The sequence below is a fragment of the Eleutherodactylus coqui genome, chromosome 10, assembly GCF_035609145.1.
Source record: "Eleutherodactylus coqui strain aEleCoq1 chromosome 10, aEleCoq1.hap1, whole genome shotgun sequence".
NCBI lineage: Eukaryota > Metazoa > Chordata > Amphibia > Anura > Eleutherodactylidae > Eleutherodactylus > Eleutherodactylus coqui.
Genome location: NC_089846.1, coordinates 30,663,481 through 30,685,039, shown reverse-complemented (window position 1 = coordinate 30,685,039; position 21,559 = coordinate 30,663,481). Strand labels below are relative to the sequence as shown.

The following is a 21,559-nucleotide window of genomic DNA, read 5'->3' as shown; positions in this document are numbered from 1 at the left end:
CTGCCCCACAAGATGGTGGCGGTAGCTGCGGCTCCCCGTGGTCTCCTTCCGGATCCCTGCTGCCGGGGGACACTTTATAAGCGCCTCAGTGCCCCGCGGCGCCGCCGGTCGCCCCCGCCCTTTTCCTCCCGCTATGCGGCCTCCTTGTGCGGCCTTCCACTATTGGGCCCGTCTGCCCCGTGCTCCGGATGGCGGCCGTGTCAGCCGCGGCGCTACGAGTCCGCCGCCGGCGTTGCTATGGCTGCCGGCGCCACGGACACCTCACCCAGCGCTCGACTTTTCTCCTCTCTGTATCGGCAGAGGGGGGCGGCAGGCTCGAGGAGTCGCTCACCAGACAAGGATCCTCTCAGCAAGATGGCGGCCGCAGCTTCCCGCGCTCACCCTCAGGGTCTTCTGGCAGCGGTGTCGGGTAGTTGTCGCAGCACTCCGCAGTCCCGCCGGCGGTTCAGGCACTCCGCTTCTCACCTTCCGCTGTGTGCAGCTCCTGGTCCAGAGCCCGCCGGTCGGCTGGTGACACACGCTCCGTAACGGCGGCGCCCCCCGCTCCACAGGCTCACCGCTAGCTCCGGTTTCGCTGTCCTCCGCTCACCAGGGGTAAGTACCTCAGGGTCCGGTCTCTTCCCCCTCTCCTCCGGTGCTGCTCTGTCGGGGTTGGGAGTCCTCAGGATTACTGCAGGATTGTTATTTGGTCAGTTTAGGCAGGAGCCCCTCTTACATGCGGCCGGTCAGGTCGGCTGCTTGGCCACGCCCCCAACGTTCTCAAAGTTTGGAAGCATGGCAAGCTGGACTCCTCACGAAGTGCGCAAGCCATTGGCCCGACTTGCTGCAGCTCTGTATATAGAACCCATTTCCCCTTACAAGGAAACAGCAGTCAGGTGAACAAAACCACTATGCCGCCGATACCGGTGCGTTCCTTAGTCACTCCAGAGGCTGAGAGCCTATAACAGCGATTCCTCTAGATGGGTTCCCTCCTGCTTGAAGGCCCTAAAATACCAGAGGGCCCATAGGGTGATTTTAGATGGAACAGTAAATTGCACAAGCGAAAGCGAACGGATGGTTTGCTTTTCGCTCGTCGTTCATTTTATGCAGCCATCGTTGGCTCGTTCACTTCTCATTCGGTTTACACAGCGCTCATTTAGTTTCTCTCATTCACTTATACAGGGAATGCGAAAGATTGAATGATTTCAAGCGATTTCTCTTTTGCATGAGCCAAGGATGTATCTGCCTGTCTAAACAGGCTGCAAGAGATTGAACGAGCCAACGGTGACGGCACTCGCTGATGCAGACGATAAATTGGCTCGTCTAAAAAGGACCCTTACAATGGAATGAGAACAAAGCCTAGAATGGACTAGACAGTAATCACCCCCTAGTGGTGGCTGCAGGTAGCCAAGCATCTATGTAGAGTATATAAGAGTTCGGTGTCAGAAAAACAGAACATAGTAATATCACTGTAGTAGAGGCTGCAATAATAAGAGGATTGGAATCCATCCACATATTATCTAGCTTCTTCTACATATATAAAGAGAAGGCTATTGGATTGCAGGAGGAGAAGCCGCTTTTCAGACTCTGAGCTTACATCACTCCTCCGCATATGGAGCGTGAGCATATGGCAAATCAAATACCAGTATAAAGACTAGTTCCCCCCAGGAAATAATCTGGGACATGTCTCCATTCAAATTACAGTCTTTACAATTAATCATCATTTGCAGGAACTAAACTGACACAAACAACCGCTCTACATTTGTAATTAGAATCAACTCCATCATATTAGGTGAAGGCTGAAACAATTACAATAAACTTAATGCAAACATGAACATTCAGAAGAGTTGTTCCAAGAGCGCACTGGGGACTTCCCACCATAGGCTGCTAATGTCACCCCCATCTGAACAGATTGATAAGATATTAGAGGAGAACTTCACTGCAAAACAAAACAACTCGAAAAAAAATGTTCATTTCAAATTTGTTGTAGAGGGGAGACTTGGGGTGAAAATAAGGAAAAAGGAGTGAAAATGCAAATTACTTATGTATACTCTGTCAAAAAAAAAACAATTGAGGTCCTAGAATTTGTCTTTTTTGCTCCAAAACTCGGCCTGCAGTTCCATCTCAGGCAGATATACAAGTGATTGGCGTTGTGGTGGGATTAGATGAACAGTCTTGTCACCGGAGGCCCTAAAGTGGTTCCGCCCTTGGTCGATAAAAGGCTCTCGGAGGCTCCTTGTGTGTAGTGACCTCTTCTTCCGCTTGTGTAGAGCTTCTTGACCACTAGACGCCTCTACGGTGCAGAGAAGAGATTTCACCCCGTTACGAGAGTCTACAAGGGGCGCATTATTGGAATGGGATAAGCTGGATGGTCGTATCGACAAATTGCCCACCTCGAAGGACAATCTGACTGGTGTTAGGACCACTAGATGTGCGAGGGCACTCACAAAAGGCGACCAAACTTAGCGTACCAGGTGGCACCATCATTACAGAGCCTTGTGTCTGTCTGAACCTTTTCCATGCACTTGGCTGAAGGACATTTGGTTTTATGGCACCCATTATGTGTACTGCCTTTGACACCCCTTCACCGTCGCCTCCATTTGCAGCGATATAATGAATTACAAAACTAGACTGGTACGGAGTAGAACCGGGTTGTCTTCAACGATGAATCCAAGTTTAGTTTGAGCACTGATGATGACCGTGTTCGGGTCTGGAGACCTAGGGGTGAGCGCCTCAATCTTGACTGTTGTGGAGCAGCACACCGCCCCCAGCTGGTGTGATGGTCTGGGGGGCCATCGCATATGACAGTCGGTCCCCCCTTGTAGTGGTACGAGGGACAATGACAGCTCAGCAATATGTTCAGGACATCCTGCAGCCACATGTGTTCCTCTCATGGCGGCTTCCAGCAGGATAATGCTTGGCCGCACACACAAGGGGGTCACAGGAAGCCCCCACAACACTGTCATACTAACGTGGCTGCCCGGTCACCATCTTCATCTCCAATAGAACATGTATGGGACCACCTGAGACGCCAACTTCAACAAAGTACCTTGCATGATCTAGAGGCTCAGTTACAGCATATGTGGACAGATATGCCGCAGGACACCATACAGAACCTGTATACCTCCATGCCTGCCTGTATCACATCTTGCATCCAAGTTAGAGTCGGCCCAACAGGGTCCTAGAGCCTCCCTTCAAGGGTTCAGTTTTCCACAATAAATGATCAGTTTGCTCCGATATTACCACTTATATCAATGTTACAATCAGACATAGAAAGTTTCATTCCATGCCGACAACTTCTTCAAGGTGCCTATTTTTATTTTTTTTTGACAAGAGTAAATAGGTTTTTTTGACCTGACTTAGCATACATATTGCTAAAAATGACTAATAGCCACATACTCTCCTTACAAGTCGCTTGTGGCTTCCTCACCTGTTTCCCTCTGTTGAGTAGGTAGCAGAAATAACACCACTGCAGCCATGATCTAGTATAGGACAGCCTATATGAAAGTCCAGAGCCCATGAACTGTCTCTTCGGGGAGTTGAAAGTCAAATATCTGATGCTGTTCTGCTAAGCAATGTGCGTAGGATACTGGTATTAAAAAAAATAGCGAAATTCCTTCGAGATGGTCAAGAAAGGGGCAGGAAAACGTATATAAAAGGTGACTGGGAGACTAAAATGTAAGCCCCATACCTTCTAGATTGGCTGGCTAGTGTTGCTCAGCTACAATCCAGCCAAACACCACCGAAGAGCTGAAGCTCAAAAACCACAAATGGCTGCTCCAAAAAGTGCCGAGTATGAGAGCGGAATATTATTTGGAAAAACAATGGTATTATTACTTGGCGGTTTTACTGAAATCGATTTATTTTACCAATGTGGAATTTAAGAGCAAACTCCTATCTGTCTAATATTTTGATGTCCTCTTCTAAAGAGCCTTCTATACAGCATGATGATCGGGCAAGAACGTTCATTCGTCTATCGAATCGCGTTAAGGTTGCACCGACCAAAATACAGCGGGTGATCATATCTTCCATCAAAAAAGAAAATGATGTTGGTGACCCCCCCTTGTGATGGAGATTTGCCATCACATGAAAGATGGTTCATCCTCCAGACTGTCTGAATCAATCTCAACGAAGGCAAGGCAGACAAGCACCTATCTTATTAGTTATATGGCCTGCAATGGGCACATAAGAGAAGCCCAAATCCATCATAACCATAATGACACAATACACATTGTACGAATATAGTAAAGTAATAAATGACATTGAGCTTTTTTTTTTTTTTTAGACTACAGGGAGGTGAAAAAAAAATTGTGTTTTCTTTCCCCCCACAATTCAGACATCACGCACAAGGCAATGCCAAGGGCAGAAGGACACTGCGATGCCACTGCTCACAATTAAGGTCCACTGATGGAACCCACTTTGTAGAAGAGTACATGGCGCTTCACACTAACATTACTTCAAAAAGGGAGAGTACCTCTATAATACAGCATGCCTTTGACTTTACACACAGTTGTGGCAAGCTCCCCTCCAGGGATGATGCCTGGACCCAGGGTAAAATACCGGCAGGGACGAACTCAATGCAAAAATGAGTCTCCGTCTCATATCCCCCCCCCCCTTCCCCTTTGGTGCCATCCAAGTTCAGTCCTGGTTTCCAGCCCTATACAGTTTTCTGCATGAAGAACAAAATCTATAACAAAACCAAAACTAAACAGCGGGCATGTGTCTATATAGCACATCATCACAGGAGGCCAGGGGAGCTGGCAAGACTCTGTACAGCAGCGGAGAGAAGATGGAGCAGGAGAGAATCTTCTTGATTTGTTGAACTCTCATCCACTTGGCTTCTACGATGATATGCTGAGTATTGTCCACATGCAAAATTAGCGTAAAAAAAGGTTCAATACATTTTAATAAAAAAAAAAAATATATATATATGCATTTTTTCCCAACAAAAACCCTTTTTTAATGGATAAACTACTAAAAACATTTTTCACCACGCATGGTGAACATTGTAAAAATAATTCTAAAACTAACCAGAATTGCTATTCTTTTGCTTGCCTCCCAAAAAATGCTTTAAAAAGTAATCCAAAAGTCACAAATAACCCAAAATAATTTCAATAAAAACTATAACCTCTTCCCACAAATATAAGACCTCACAGAGCTCTATCGCCAGAAAAATAGAAAATTCTATGCCTCCAAGGCCTCATGTCCTCAGGTGGGTCGGATTCTGCATGCAGGAACCCGCAGCGGAATCCGGCCCTGCCCGGCGACCCTGTGTACCAGTGTCTGCAGGTCGCGTCCTCGCGGATCTCTATTCTTCCGGGACATCTGTACTGCGGATGGCTCGCCGTCGGACATGCGCAGTACAGATTTCTCTTTTAACCCCTTCCCGCTCCAGGACGTACCGGTACGTCCTGGGAGCCTGGTACTTCCCGCAACAGGACGTACCGGTACGTCCTGGAGATAGCGCGGGATCACATAAGATCCCGCGCTATCCCGCAGCGGGAGCCGGCTGTCAGTCACAGCCGGCTTCTCGCTGCAACAGCGGGGGGGCATCGGAGATGCGCCCCCCCGCTGTTAACTCCTTCCCTACCGCGATCTAAGTAGATCGCGGCAGAGAAAGAGTTCACAGAGGGATCGCGATCCCTCTGTGTCTCCGGCCGGCTCTCGCGATGTCATCGCGAGAGCCCGGCATGTCACCATGGCAACAGGACGCCAGACACCGGCGTCCTGTATTGCCTATGCCTATAATCGCTGTACAAACGATAAGGCATGGCAGAGCAGTAGCTCTGCCATGCCTTATAACAGCGATCATCGGTACAGTGTTGTAAGTCCCTCAGAGGGACTCGAATAGTGTAAAAAAAAGAAAAATGTAAAAAAAAAATGTAAAAAACCCCCCTTTTTTCATGCTTTTTCTAATATTAGCATAAAAAATGGGAAAAAAAATTAAAACCCCACATATTGGGTATTGACGCGTCCGTAACGAAGTGTACAAAAAGTTGAACATGCTTTTTATTTTGTACGACTAAAAGCGTTAAAAAAAACGCTAAAAAACAGAGGCAAAATGCTAATTTTTAGCATTTTGCCTCCCAAAAAATGCAATAAAAGTGATCAAAAAAGCCGCACATTCCCCAAAATGGTACCAATAAAAACTACAGCTCGTCTCGCAAAAAATAAGCCCTCATAGAGCTCCGTATATAGAAAAATAAAAATGTTACAGGACTTTGAATGCAGCTATAGAGAAAAAAAAAAAAAAGTTTTCCCAAAAAAAGGGGGTTTTATTGCAAAAAAGTGTAAAAACCTAAAAAAAAATATAACAATTTTGGTATCGTTGTAACCGTACCGACCCGCAGAAAAAATTTAGTGTGTCATTTATGCTGCATGATTAACGCTGTAAAAAAAAGAAAAAAGAAATCTATGTCAGAATTGATGCGTTTTCTCCCCCTGTTATCATAAAAAAAATAATGAAAGTTTTACGATATAGTCTATGTACCCGAAAGTGGCACCGATAAAAACTACAGCTCGCTACGCAAAAAACAAGCCCTTATACGGCCGCGTCGACGGAAAAATAAAAAAGTTATGGCTTTTGAAAAATGGAGATGGAAAAATATCAAAAAAATCGCTTGGTCCTCAACGCCAAAATAGGCCATGTCATTAAGGGGTTAAAATCTCCTGCTCTTCCTGCGAAATCCGCGGCCTGTGTGGAGTGTCAGCTGCGGACTGGCCACAGATCGGATAGCTTCCATTGACTTTAATGGAAGCTGTCCGTGCAGGAACCGCACTTTAGTGGAGCGTGCTGCGATTTAATTTCCGCATCCAAAGATCCGCAAATCAAATCCGCATGCTTTAATTCAGGTGCGGTCGTCCATGTTAACCTATGGGCAGCTTGAATTGCGGATTGTCTACGTGGGTGCTAGACGTGGACTTCGTAATACAAATCCACCCATGGACATTGGGCCTTAGAATGTGGCATTGCAGATTCAATGCAGATCCAAAAAAGTAATAAAAAATAAAAAAAAGAGTAGTGCTATTAAAAAAAAATAGAACTCTGAAAACAAGCCCACAAATAGCTATCTCAATGATCAATGTAAATATGAAAACCACGTGGTCCTTAGGGCACAAAATAGGCCGGTCACTATGGGCTTAAAGCCATATAGACATTAGAGAAAAGTCACCGGCTGATTGCTGAACATGCTCGGGGGGCCTCCCGACTCCCCTGACACATGATATTGGGGAAAGCAGAACGAATTTCACGAGTTGGATATAAGCTTCTGCCAGACTAGACTTACTCTTCTCTGCCCAACGAACCCCCATAAGTACTCATCTTTACCAAGCATTCATGTGTATGGGGGATCCGGGAGAAATAGCCGTTAGCCGAAAGAGTATTAGTCCGACAGCTATTGAAGGTTTATAGGCACCTTAAGAAGCATTGTTCCAGAAGCAGAATTTGAAGTGTATATACCGGAAACCTATACTAATGGGATCTTCTTTATGTTACTGGAAAGCTTGTAATATAGATTACCATTTCCGAATTCATATACCGCGGCACGCTAGTAAATATTCCTCACTGTTCAAACATGATAAGTGGCAGCGAGCATTTGTCTCACATGCAGCTCATAAAATCATGATAACTTTGGGAGAGACATAAACATCTTGTCAGAGGAGCCGGCCGCTCATTACAGACACGCCAAGCCATGTCATACATCTGCAGACAGACAGACAGGTTTTACTGTACGCCATTAATTGAACTTTCAATTATTCCGCAGAGCACGGTGCGTTTTAACTCAACCAGATTACAATACATTTTATTCTGACGCTTCTTTTATTTGCCGAGTAAAACAAAACTGATTCAATTTCCCTGCAAAGCCATAAACTGCGGAGAGACGTGAAGTCCAAGATGAATCGGGTTATTGGAGACGGAGAGAGATGCCGATTGAATGCTGCAGAGAATACTGCGTCTCACTTGCAGGCTATGAGCTGATCAATGATGAATAATGAGTCTTTTTATACATGACTAAATTGTAGGAACGTTGGCGGTTCAGGATTATGCCACGCAGACGTGGCGGCACTATATTCATCTCCATCTAGCCGCAGCCCCCTCCTTCCCGAAAAATTGCTGCGACACCTGGTAGCATCTTGTTAGGCATGACGAGTCAAGATTACAGTGGGCATCCTATAGCGCAGTGAGATAACTGGTCCGACTGGTAGCCAAGAGCAGCAATTCAACTTTTTTGCCTTTTTTTTTAATACAGGGTGTAGTCAAAAAGACAGATTCAGTACTGTATGTCAATATGGGTGTCCGGAATAACAATGGCATACTTGAATAGGAAGGCATGGATGATCTACAGGATGGTATGGCGCTCGGGTCCGGATCAATTTTGCGGTGGCCCTTGTAAGAGAGGGAGTAAAACCCAAACGCATGTGAGATGCAGAAATCCGCTTTCCGAGACCCTCTGAGGGTTCGTTCACATCAGCATCAGAAAATAGGGCTATTTTGCCCTGTAAAATCTGGCAAAATGCCACACTGCTGGATGGAAGCTGAATAGTCCCTCGTTATAGTCAATGGGAGGGAAGAAGTCGGTTCCGACAGAAGACAGAACTGTTCGGTCAGAGGGTGCTGTTTTCCTGCTCCCAGAATGGAGAAGGAAAATAGAAACCCCTAACAGCGATGTGAATCAGCCCATAGTCCTGTGGGACCGCTGCTAAGACTGAAGTAAGGAAAGCGTACTTGAAGTGGTCTCCTTCTACTATGATAGCGGCAGATCATCCAGGAAGTTGTCCACCGTCGTCTGCAGGGGATTCAGGTACCGATCCACATTGATTGTCCTTGGAATGACCACAGTTCCAACGACAGCTCCATGCATGTATCCTAGGAGAAGGAGGCCACTTATGCTTCTCACCTGCTACTCTTCAACTTTGCAATTGGGTTTTACTCTCTCTTACAGAGGCCACAACACATAACTGAAATCAATGTTTCGCAGCCCCAAGGGGCCCGTGTGCCATACCAACATGTGGTGCATCCATGCCTTCCTATTCAAGTACACTATCGTTATGTCAATATAGGACACCAGTACTGAGATGTAGCGCTGGATCTGTCTTTTGACTACGCCCTGTATAAAAGGACCATGGTATATCCAGTGATAACCGGAATTATTCTTACTGTTAATTCCTTTTCCATGAGTTCCTCCTGACAGCACACATGGAGGTTGCGCCTGCCTGAGCTCGTTGGGACAGGAAGAAGGAGGGTTCTTAAGACCACCTCTCACCATCCATCTCCAGTGACTTCAAATCATCCCAACGGATACGTGGCCCAATCTATTATTGCTGCTGAAAAAACTAACACAATGTTATGTTTACATACACAATATACATTTACAAGGGTGGGTAAGTACGTGATGTCATGATGGACTCATGGAAAAGGAATTAACGGTAAGAATAATTCCAGGTTTACCATAGCGTCCATCCTGATAGCACACATGGAGGTAATACCAGATCGCCAAGTTTTAGGGGGGACCACTGCCTGGAAGACCTTCGCCCAAAGGCCAATTCCCTATTGGAATAGAGATTCAAGCGATAGCGCTTTGAGAAAGTATGGACACTAGACCATGTCGCGGCCCTACAAAGCTGGTCTGCCGATGCTTTCCCACGTTCAGCCCATGAGGAAGTAAGAGCCCTTGTGGAATGCGCCCTTATCCACTCCGGGGCCGACAGGCTTCTGGGTTTATAGGCTTCCTGCACTGCTATTTTAATCCACTTGGCTATGGTGTTCTTTGACGCTACCTTCTATTTGCTACGTCCCTGGAATTGAAGAAAAAAATTATCGGACTCCCTAAACGCTTGTGAGACTCGTAAGTACGTTAGTACTGCACGACATACATCAAGATTGTGTAGGTGCCGCTCTTTATTGTTTTTAAAGTTTTGACAAAAGGAAGGCAAAACTTTTTCCTGCTCCATATGAAAAGAGGATACAACCTTGGGACAAAAGGAAGGAGCTATCCTAAATACTATACAATCCTCCAACTACAAGATAGTGCCCGTAATTCGCCAATCCTTCTGGCGGATGTTATAGCTACTAAAAAGGCTACTTTAATAGATAAATTCTTAAGAAAGACCTCCTGAATTGGCTCAAAGGGAGATTCACAGACTTTCTAGCACCACATTAAGGTCCCAAATGGGGACTGATTTTCTCACAAAAGGCTTAAGTCTATCTGCACCTTACATTATCCTTTTCACCCATCTGTTCCCTATAAGACGGACATTAAAAAGGGAACCGAGAGCCATTACTTGCACTTGCAAGGTTCTAGGGCTAAGACCCTTGTCTAGACCCTCCAGAAGGAAATCTAGGATCCTCATATGGTCAGGGTTGTTCATATCTGGACAACCAGGTCTATACTAATGTCAAAATTTCTTCCATATTGTAGAATAAATACTGGAGGTAATGCTTTTACGACTCTTCAAGAGTGTGATAATTACCTTAAGCGATAGGCAAAGATTAAGGAACCAGAGGCTATCAGTTAATTTCAACCAGTGAATTCCTTGGTAAAACACTGGACCTTGTGAAAGAAGGTCCTTCCTTGAGAGGCACCGTTATTGGGGACTGTATTGCCAATGAGTTTGGAAGTGGAAACCATGGCCTCTTCGGCCAAGCTGGTGTAATGAAGATCACTGTAGCTTGGCCTTTTGTGTCTTCTGAAGAGGTCGGGAGATCAAAGGAAGAGGGGAAAAGGCATATGCCAGACCCATATCCCACTCCCGGGATAGTGCATCCAGAGCCACGGGATAGTCTGTGGGGTTCAGTGAAAAGAATTTTTGGCATTTCAAATGTGTTCTTCTTGCGAACAGATTTATTTGGGGTTGACCTCACTGGGACATAAGAAGATGGAACACTATATTCAGAGCCCATTTTCCAGGGTATCGGGTTTTCCTGCTCAGAAAGTCCGTCACATAGTTCAGTGACCCTTTTAGGCGTATTGCGGAAAAGGACGCTATGTTGTTTTCTGCCCAAGAGAGTATCTTTCGCAATACTTGCTGTAGATGAGGATACCGGGTGCCGCCCTGGTGACGAATGAAAGATATGGTTGTCATATTGTCTGATAGTATCTTAACATGCTTTCCTCGCAGTACATCATCGGCCTGAACTAATGTCTCCCAGACAACACCAAGCTCTCTATAATTCGAAGACTGAGAACTGACATTCTGACCAGGAGCGCTGTAGAATTCTATCCACTACCCGAGCTCCCCAGCCAGTTTCATTAGCATCAGTGTTAACTGGGATGCATGGGGACAGAGACCACTGGACTCTTTTCCTAAAGCTTGGTTTAGACGCAACGATTTTCGCTTAAAAAATCTTTTGAGCAATTTTTGATCGATAATTGTTGTGTTCTTTACAGCGCAAGGTGATTGCCCAAATGTTCCCTGCTCGGAGAGCCTTGCTGCTATATAGGGTGGCCACTTGTCTTCCGCATCCAGCTCTTCCCTGCTTGCAGCGCCTGGCTGTTATACAGCTGAGCGCTCCGAGGAGAGGATGCAGAAGACAAGCGGGGGCAGCTTGTCTGCTGCATCCAGCTCTTCCCCACTCAGAGCGCTCAGCTGTTATAAAGCAAGCGCTCCAAGTGAGGTATGGAGAACACAGCTGGACAGCTCTGTTCTTCATACCCAGTCTATCATCAGAAAGCGGGATACAGCTGAAACAATAGTATCAGCTGTATCCCGCTGCGAATTCCTGATAACTGATCGCTGATCTTTCAACATGCTGAAAGATCAGCGACGGCTTAACGAAAACAGCACAATGTCAGTGCAGTTAGACACAACGATTAACGCTCAAAAGACGGCGAAAAATGTTGTGTCTAAATGGGCCTTAAGTCTAGAAGGTGACAACCACCAATTTAGGGATTGGATAATATCGAATAGATAAGATCCTTTATTTTAGATTCTGGTAGAAAGGAATAGCCTTTTGTGGAGTCTAAAAGAAACCCCAAGAAGACTTTTTGGGTATCCGGATTTAGGCTGGACTTCTCGTAATTGATAAGCCAACCTAAATGTGAAAGAAGTTTAAGCGTCTGCTCCTGGTGGCGCTCCATAGAACTAATATCTTTGTGATAATTAGAAGTTCGTCCAAATAGGGGAAGGGGCATTAACATAATACCCTAAGAAAACCAATTGCTTCAATCATAATTTTAGAAAAAACTCTAGGGGCGGAGGAAATACCGAAAGGCAAACAAATGAACTGTAAGTGAAAAATCCCTTCATTCATTCTAACTGCAAATCTAAGATATTTTTGAGAAGCTGCGTAAATGGGTATATGGTAATAGGCGTCCTTCAAGTCCATCGTACACAAACCATAGGATGGGCCTATTAACAGAATTGTCGATCTGACTGTTTCCATTTTAAACCGGGAAACTTTGACATATTCATTAAGGGTTTTTAGGGGGGAGAGATGAAAACTATTTTATACCCGACGCAATCACCCTCCGTACCCAGGGATTCGGATGGTTCCATCTCCTTAAGTACTGAGAGAGCCTTCCCCCTACCGAACTTGTCGTTTTATCTAGATTCAGGCCTAAGGCGAAAACTGGAACCTTTACCCCCGCCTCCTTTTGGGTCTGACCACGTACCCATTTTTCCCTTACTTCTCCCTCTGGGTTGGTACATTTCCTTTCAAAAGGACGAAGATTTCCTCTGCAAATCTGTTGGAAACCCCCTTTCTCTATCTCCTGCCTTCTCCAGGATCTTGTCTAGAATTGAACACAACTTATTTTTTGATATTGTGTCTCCGGACCAGGCTCTGAGCCACAACGTCCGTCTGGCGGAGTTTCCTAACACTGCACTTCTAGCAGCGAACCTCACAGACTCCGCCGATGCATCAGCTGGGAAATCTGTAGCTTTAAGTAAAGGAATACATTCCAAGATTTCCTCTCTTAACGTCTTCTGTTGTAAATGAGAATCCAGCTGAGCAAGCCATAAATACATGGACCCCACCACAGATGTAGCAGGTATGTTGGATTCTATCACAGTAGATGCTGACTCCCATGCTCCTTTAAGGAATCTCTCGATTTTTCTGTCCATGGGGTCCTTTAACTGAGATGCGTCCTCAAAGAGTACGTTTTTTAATCAGCTTCACTACCCGAATGTCCACCTTTGGGACTATATCCCACAAGAATGTGTCCTCCAGTGCGAACAGGAGCCTATCCTTAAAATCCCTAGAAATGGATAGCCCCCTTTTTTCTCTACCCCATTCTTCAGTAATGAGCTGCTTTAAATTCTCATTTACTGGGAAACACTATTTACGCAGGGATCTGAGACCCATGGACTTTTCGCCTTGGGTTGCTGGACCTCAATCACTTCTATAGTGTTACATACTGCCGTAATCAACTCAAGATCCTGGTTGGAGAAATAATCTTTATTCTCATTGTCATCCATTATAAAAGGCGCTGAAAACTCTAATGACTCCGCTTCAGAATAGTCTGCCTCAGACGGTTCTGATGACGATATCATATAATCCCGAGTACGGGCTCTTTTTGTCTGCCTGGAAGGTCCTGGCTCAGGTTCGGAGATTTGTTCCGACCGAATCGCCTGAACTTCTTCATTAGATGGATGCCTTGCAGCAAATTCTGTTGTTCATCTTTGCCAATCTTTGCCGCACGGTCAGAGCATATCGGCTCTTTTGCATTGTCATCCAATCTCTTTGTACATAAAGCACATATCTTTATCCCCTTTTCTTATCAATTTTCGTTTTTAATGCTTCATCCTAAAATAGGAGAAGCCATTATACCAACATACATGAGTCATCACTTTCTGGATTTGTCCAAGTGGACGACTTGCAGTTGGCAAAATCCCCTTATCATCATCCACGCTTTCCTTGGCATTCTGGAGGTGCTGTAGAGCTCGAGTTCCACAGGGAAGCTCTCAGGGATTCAAACTTGTCGCCTTTTCACGCGCCGTCGCCGCTGGCAGCGTGCGTCTGACGTCATCGTGCACAGTGCATCGTTGCGTCATTGCTAGATGCCGAGACCAAGCACAGGGATGCTGAAACATTTTCTGTGGGTCCTGCGCTCTCTCCAATGCCACCGACGACACTCTCCCGAGCAGGCACCGGATCCTTGACTCCTGGGTGAGTAAAAACCCGTCCATCCTCTGGCACGAAGAACTCCCTCTGTGTCCGTTGGGACAGGAAGAAAACACTGGAGATGGATGGTAGGAGGTGGCCATAAGAACTCGCCTCCTTCCGTCCCAAAGACGCTCGGGCAGGGTCAACCTTCATATGTGCTGTCCGGATGGATGCTATGGTAAATAAAGGTTATAGTAGTGTGTAAAAAGGCAGCCTTTTTACTAATTTATACTAGTAACATACCTAGAAGAGCAATGCCATGATGGCACCAGGGAACCCAGGACAAAATAGTCTGATATTTGTTTCCTCTTTCAGACCCTTTTGAATGATCCTTCAACCCATATTTGTTAACAATGCTGTTCCTCTGTAGAGGGGAGACTTACACCCCAGGGAATGCACGGACACCCAAGTAAAATCTTGATTTATACCAATACATGATGCAAATTCATTATCCAAATGAGAATATCTGCTTTACAAAAATAGTGGACAGCTGTGGCAGATGTGCAGCATGCTATTCCATTGCTTTCAATGGGGTCGGCGCTGCTGCCGGCACCATTGAAAGCAGTGGTTTGTGGCAACCCCCGCAGTATGATTTTCGGGGAAGGGCTTGAAATATAAGCCCTTCCCTGAAAATCATCATTAGCTGGGAAGAAAAAAGGAAAAAAAAAATTTACTCACCTCTCCGCCGCTCAGACGCGTCCTCCGGCTGGCTCCCCTGCACTGCTGTCCAGCACTTTCAGCAGGCGGCGATTTAAAAATCCCCGCCTCTTGAAAGGGCTGTGCTGATTGGCTGAGCACTCAGCCAATTACAGCCAGAGCTTAGCTATTCATTCATGAGGTGAGTAAATTTTTTTTTTGCTTTTCTTTCCAGCTAATAATGATTTTCAGGGAAGGGCTTATATTTCAAGCCCTTCCCCAAAAGCAATGGGATAGCATGCTGCACTTCTGCCACAGCTGTGGCAGAAGTCCGCAGTATTCTCCCTATGTTTTCAATGGGACTAGCGCTGCTGCCGATGGCCCCATTGAAAACACAGGCGATATTCCAGCGTTTTTCTTGCGCTGCGAGTGTTTTCACTTGCTCTCGCAGCGCAAGAGAGAATGAAACGCCAGTGGGTGTCCAGCCTCAAGTAAAATGTTGCTACATGTGTATTAAAAGACAAAGGAGGAGATGTACTATAGAAAATGTACAAGTTTTTTAGCACAAAATGCCTAAAAAAAATGTTTTTTATGCTTCGCACCATATTTATGATGTGTTTGAGACACTTTTTGCCATGTGCAAGAAAGGGGCATGGCTTAAATGCAACAGAAATGAAAAAAATTGCAGCAAGTGTGCACCAAACTTTTGGTACAAAATCTGGCATACTGAGCCAATTAATAGGTAGTACAAAGTTAGGCTAAACAGTCTAGATGTGCCAGTTTTGTCATCCAGCAGTCACTTACATTAGACAGTCTTGTACCAGATTTATCAATGTGTGCACGATATATAATATACACACATAATAACAGTGAGTGTATGTATACATCTATATAGAATGTATTTGTATGTTAGATATTATACACACACACACATATACATACTAGATCTATATAGATATATACATATACACTCAATGTTATTACAGATCTTCTTAATGTGAAACCCAATAGCTCCCTTGTAATGACACTCGATAAATAAATTTGATATCAATGGAAACAGAAATTCAAAAAGGGGAGTAACTATAGAGGCTGCCGTTGCACCCGGGCCAAGGAGCCTTAGGGGCCCCATAAGGCCTCTCTTCTCCATATAGGGAGCCCAGACTGTAATGGAAAGCGATGGCTTCATGGACTCTTCAGTGTTTAGTGATGAAGCTGCCTTCCACCTTTCATTAGTTAAAAAAACAATGTCAGAATCTGGGAGGGGAACCCACCTGTCTAGGTGGAGCGTATGTGTGACTCAACCGAGGTGAATGTGTTTTGCACTATGTCCTATAGGAAAGTGTCCGGCCCCTTCTCTCCCATAAGGAAACACTCCCAGGGATTTTGTAACTGAACGCTACAGATATAGCTTCTGCCGCAGCCGGAACAGGAAATCCCCGGTTTCATCTTCCAACAACACAGGGCACCATCTCATTTTTACAATGAAGTCAGAAGTGAGCGGCGACTACCGAAAAGATGGATTGGCCACGCAAGGGGTGAAGATAGTGACCTTCTTCCTTGACCTCCACGTTCCCCGGTCCTTACGCCTTGTGATTTCTCTCTCTGCGGGAGTGATAGTCTACATACCCCCTTCACCACCCACCATGATGATCTGCGACATCCCAGAAGCCATTGCATCAGCCAGTCGTGAGACACTACAACGTGTATGGCAGGACCTTGACTACAGGCTCGAAGTGTGTTGAGTGACAAAGAGGGTCACATTGATCAACTCTGATGGGAAAACATTTTTTGATTATGTGCAACAAAAGCTTTTGGGTTTCTGTTTCCACTGATATCAAATGTATGTATCGGAATGTCATTAAACAGGAATTATCATGGATTTCAAATCGGGACAATCATTTGTAATAACCCTGTAAATACAAAATATGACAGTTCTCAGTAAGGGAAATAAAGTAATCTTGTAGATATGATACCTTTTAATGGCTAACAAAAATACATGATGTTAAGGTGAGCTTTCAGGCCCCACAGGGTCCTTCCTCAGGGACAAATCTAAAGACTATTTACTATAACACATGATCACATCGGAGAGCGCGAACATGGTGAACCTAATTTGCACTATATAAATACCAGAAACAAAGGGTAAGAGGGCACAGACATGTTGGGATTAATAACATTTAGATAAATATCAGGGAGGGATGACCATAACAGTAAATAATTAGTCCAGTGACAAGTAATGTGGAAGGAATGTGAAGTCTCTCCTTCAGACCTGCAAACAATGAAGATGGAACACACACACAGACCTGGCACAACCTTGACTTAAGGTGCCTTTAGACGGGACGACTGTCGGGCAAACGATGCCCGACACTCGTCCCTGAGTGTAGCAGAGCTGGCTGGTTCACGGAGCGGCCAGCAGGGGAGCGGGGCAGTGCAGGAGAATTCTCTCCTCTCACTCCACCATACTCCTCCATTCAGATAACAAAGCGGCCATTCACTATTGATTGGCCGCTGTTTAAACTGAACGATGAGCTTCATCACTCATCTTTTATGTAGCATAAAAGATAAGCGATGAAGCTCATCGCTTAGTTTAAACAGCGGCCGTTCAGTAGTGAACAGCCGCTGCGTTATGTGAATGGAGGGGGGCAGGAGAGAAATCTCCACTGCCCCGATCATAGTGTGATCCGCGGGCGATTTATCGCAAGCAGATCATCGCCGTGGACAGGAAGCCTGGCAATCACTGGCCTGGCATCGATTTAAATCTTAATCACATGACACAACTAATTAGAGGCATTACCTGGGGAGATTTGGAGCAGACGCAGATGTGACCACTGCAGACGGGGATGAAGGCGTTGAAGGTTGTGGCGACTCTGGAGCACGTGGAACTCTTCCCATTCGGTACCAGATGCCCATATTGTTCAACTCCCTGTGCAACAAAGTAAAAGCATATCAAAGACAGGATGTGCTGTCGGCAAACAGTTAATGGAGAAACTCTTAAGACTTTCCTAAGGCCACAGTGCTGTGAAAGTATTTACCCCCTTCTAGATAATCCCTTGTTATTGCATATTTGTCACCGTTCACTTACTCTGGTCTATAAACAAATTCTAATGCCAGACAAATGAGCCCCGAGTACACAGAGCAGTTCTGTTCCATCATCGCTGTGGGTGGTTTTTCCCTTTCGTAACCAAAATCTAAATGTCTATAGCAAAATTCGATATTTTCCAGATCCCATATAGCTGTGTGATATAATGGCTTCTGCGCAAAAATAGCAGCCATCTGCAAAGAATATGCCGATCAAGTCCTTCAAGCTTCCCTGTTGCCCCATGTGCCGGACAGACCGCCATAATGTTATGTTTCCATGACAACTGCAGTTGAGCTGTAATATTAAAGGGCTATCATGGATTCAGAAATTAAGGGTCTATTTGTTAGACAATGGGAGTCCCATGCCAAGAAAGCCCGACTCCTGCACCAACGGTGCGAGCAGAGAGACCTCTGTTCCCTGCCGTTTAACCTCTTACATGCACATGATCATTAGCGATAGTGGCATGCAGGTGATGGGACAGAGGGCTCCCCCTTCCACTGATCGGGACCAGACAATGCAATAACAAGGAGCTGATGGGTTCCCATGGCAGAAGGATGCCTAATTAAGGTCTCTGGATCTGTTAGGTATGCCAGTCTAACAGACCTTGCCTCAGATTGTTGGTCTAAAGATATACTACACTGTAATACATAAGTAGTGCAGTGTAGTGTACCAGTGATCGAATGATCACATCTTCAAAAAAAAAAATAGTAATAATTTTATTTATATTTAAAAAGACAGCACATTTTCCTCTTCAACCCTCTGGGGGCATGAGTGAGCAGTTGATCTGGCCATGGAAAACTTATCAGGGCATACATGTAGCATTCTATCAGGTTTGCCAGCCTGCTCGCAACCACCCTCTGACATCCATATGCCTTAAAGGGATTTTCCTACTACTTTACAACCACTCTGTCCTTCCTTGTTGCTGCTGACCAGGACATGTGTCTACGGGAGCCAATCATTGGTTATAGAAGGTCACTGCTGTGGCCAGTTCTATGTCCAAGTCAGCACCAACCATAAACGACAGAGGCAGTAAAGCAATTTTAAGTTATGGGAAAACTCCTATAATAAAGTGCCGCTGTTGTTAGATCACCTTCAATAAGTAATTTCACCATAATAATAATATAATCTTGCCACTTGTATAGTGCCAACTTATTCCGCAGCGCTTTCAGGTAATTTATTTATTACCCCCACCAAGCTGACCTCGGAAGGATGGAAGGCTGAGTCAACCTTGAGCCGGCTACCTGAACCATGCAGGGGTTGAACCCGCAACCTTCAGGCTGTGCGTGAGGAATTAGGAATCTCTGCACCACACGGGGCAACAACTGTAGCAGCAATGATTGCAACCAAAAACATCCAACAATTATATCTGAGTCTTTTTTAACTACTGTTGATTACGGTTATTCTTTTCTTCCTCTGCTTTCATTCAGACAGATCGGTTATCAAGCATGAACTGCTCAAAAATATGCAATAATTTGAGAGATCTGGAAGTGGGCAAGTGGACTTTTCATAACAGGGCACACGTCAATAAGCAGCATTGGCGCCGCCAAACAACTGCAGTCTTTAAAAGGATCACACTCACCCTATAAACGTGTACTGGGGCGGGGCTTGTTTAGAGCGGCTCAGGATGCGGATGTCACAGATGGCGGCTTCCGTGGAGTCTCTTGGGATAAACTTAATGCACAAGCGCTTTTTTCGAAAGGCAACTTCCTCTGTAGAAAAAAAGGCAAGGAACGGCCGGTTTGGCACATGGTGGGTTGAAGGAATGCTTACAACTAAGTCGACAACAAGGATGGATGTAGATTCCACAATGGACTCTTATAGCTGCTTGAAGAACTTGGAAAACATTCTATGGAAGACAAGGTCCGACTCAAGGAGACGGGATGAACACTATTATAGACTGGTAGGCAATATTAAAGCATACCCATCATTAGAAGCTTTACATTTATAAATTATTGGGCCATGTTAACCCTTTCCAATCCACTGTCTGACGTCTAAAGACATTTTGATTGAAGGCTATACAGCTCCAATGTCAGAAGACGTCCGTCAGGGTAGTCTTACTGTAGATTACTGGCTGCTCTGTTGCCGGGGGCCTCTCCATCATGTCCCACACCGCAGTACTGGCTCTAGCCAGCAGATGGCGCCATTGTATAATGGCAGAACGGAAAAGCCCCCTAGGAAACCCTGAATCCAAAATTGGATTGCAAAGGGTTAAATATTTCAACGTTTGCAATACACATTATTAAAGAGACCTTTACCATAATTCGCACCCCTGTCTGAGGGCGGCACAAAGTAGTGGCAGTCACAGTGATTACAGTGCTATATGCCTGCTGTGTGAATCTGTGCAGTAGTTTTGGAGAAACTTACATTTTTATTTTTTAATGCATAGAGGAGACCTGAAGAAGTCCTGCATATTCATAAGCTGTAATGTATTCCTGCACACCCCACCACTGATTATTACTGTAGGTAGAAAGAAAGCTGCCAATCATTGGCTGGAGGGCAAGGTGGGTGTGGCTATCCTGCAGTTCATGAAAATGCAGGACTAGTTCTGTGTCTTGTTTCTACTAATAAAATGCAAGTTTCTTCCAAACTACTGCACAGATACAAAACAGACATCTCACTTTAATCCATGTGACAGTCATTACCTTATGATGCCTTCAGGGAGGGGTACAAAAATATGGTGACAGATTCCCTTTAAGAGGTAGTGGCTAGAGATGAGCGAGTATACTTGCTAAGGCACATTACTCAAGCGAGTAGTGCCTTAGCCAAGTATGTCCCCGCTCGTCTCTAAAGATTCGAAGGTCGGCGCGGGTGACAGGTGAGTTGCGTCGAGGAGTGGGGGGAGAGAGATCTCCCCTCCGTTCCTCCCCGCTCTCCCCCGCCGCTCCCCGAATCTTTAGAGATTAGCGGGGAGATACTCGGCTAAGGCACTACTCGGTCGAGTAATGTGCCTTAGCGAGTATACTCACTCATCTCTAGTAGTGGCATCTTCCTCCATTGAGAACTTCATGGCCTTCACCCTGATGACCACGGGGATGCCAGGAACATGAACAGATGTTGGTGACTTATCCTAAGGAAAACCCTGTTAAGGCATGACTTAGAAAGCATTAACTTGAGGATAAAGCATCCAAATTAACTCAAAGCTCAAAACAGTTCTGAAGTTTCTTTCGCTCCCGTTGGTCTTCAATGTAAACCGCAATCTAATTAAAGCAATTCAAGGACATCCAACGCTGGCAAATACTTACGTGTATCAACTGTCTCTTGGATGGGTATGAAGCCCACAGGTAATGTGTCCTTTATATCAATCAGTTTCATGTCTACCAAGACATTCCCTAAATGGCTCTGCGGAAGAACAAAATCAACTTGAGTAGATGACAACTAATGAAAGGACACCAAGTTATTGGGAGACGTTCAAACTTACATTCTCTCTTGAGAAGACTCTGGTGAAGCAAAGATATCTGGTCACCTTGGACTTAAATAAACCATCTTTCCAAAGATCAGCATCCAGGCCATCTGTCGTCTGAGAAACCTGCGGCATGAAACGGGCAAGTAGGAAGTTAGCGCTACTTATGTACAAACTCTTGACATTTTTTGAAAAGAAGAAATTTAGTTTCTAAAATTACATTAAAAAAAAAGGAAAATTCTGGTAAAATTGAGACGGGTCATTATTTCCTATGCAGGCTTTAGCATAATCAATAGTGCATTAACCCTTTCCAATCCACTGTCTGACATCTTCCTACATTCTGATTGAAGCTTGTACAGCTCCA

The 21,559-nt window shown here is 45.1% G+C and overlaps 1 protein-coding gene across 4 annotated transcripts in view; it reads right to left on the bottom strand.

Moving 5' to 3' along the window:
- The window catches only part of MVB12B (multivesicular body subunit 12B), a 133,526-nt gene that overhangs the window by 63,033 nt on the left and 48,934 nt on the right, over positions 1-21,559 (bottom strand). For all 4 annotated transcript variants that reach the window (XM_066580764.1, XM_066580765.1, XM_066580762.1 and 1 more), the window contains 4 exons: positions 21,214-21,321; positions 21,038-21,134; positions 19,375-19,504; positions 17,511-17,639 (listed from right to left, as the gene is read on the bottom strand). In XM_066580764.1, the coding sequence (XP_066436861.1) occupies positions 17,511-17,639; positions 19,375-19,504; positions 21,038-21,134; positions 21,214-21,321 (464 nt within the window). The remainder of the gene's footprint in view (positions 1-17,510; positions 17,640-19,374; positions 19,505-21,037; positions 21,135-21,213; positions 21,322-21,559) is intronic.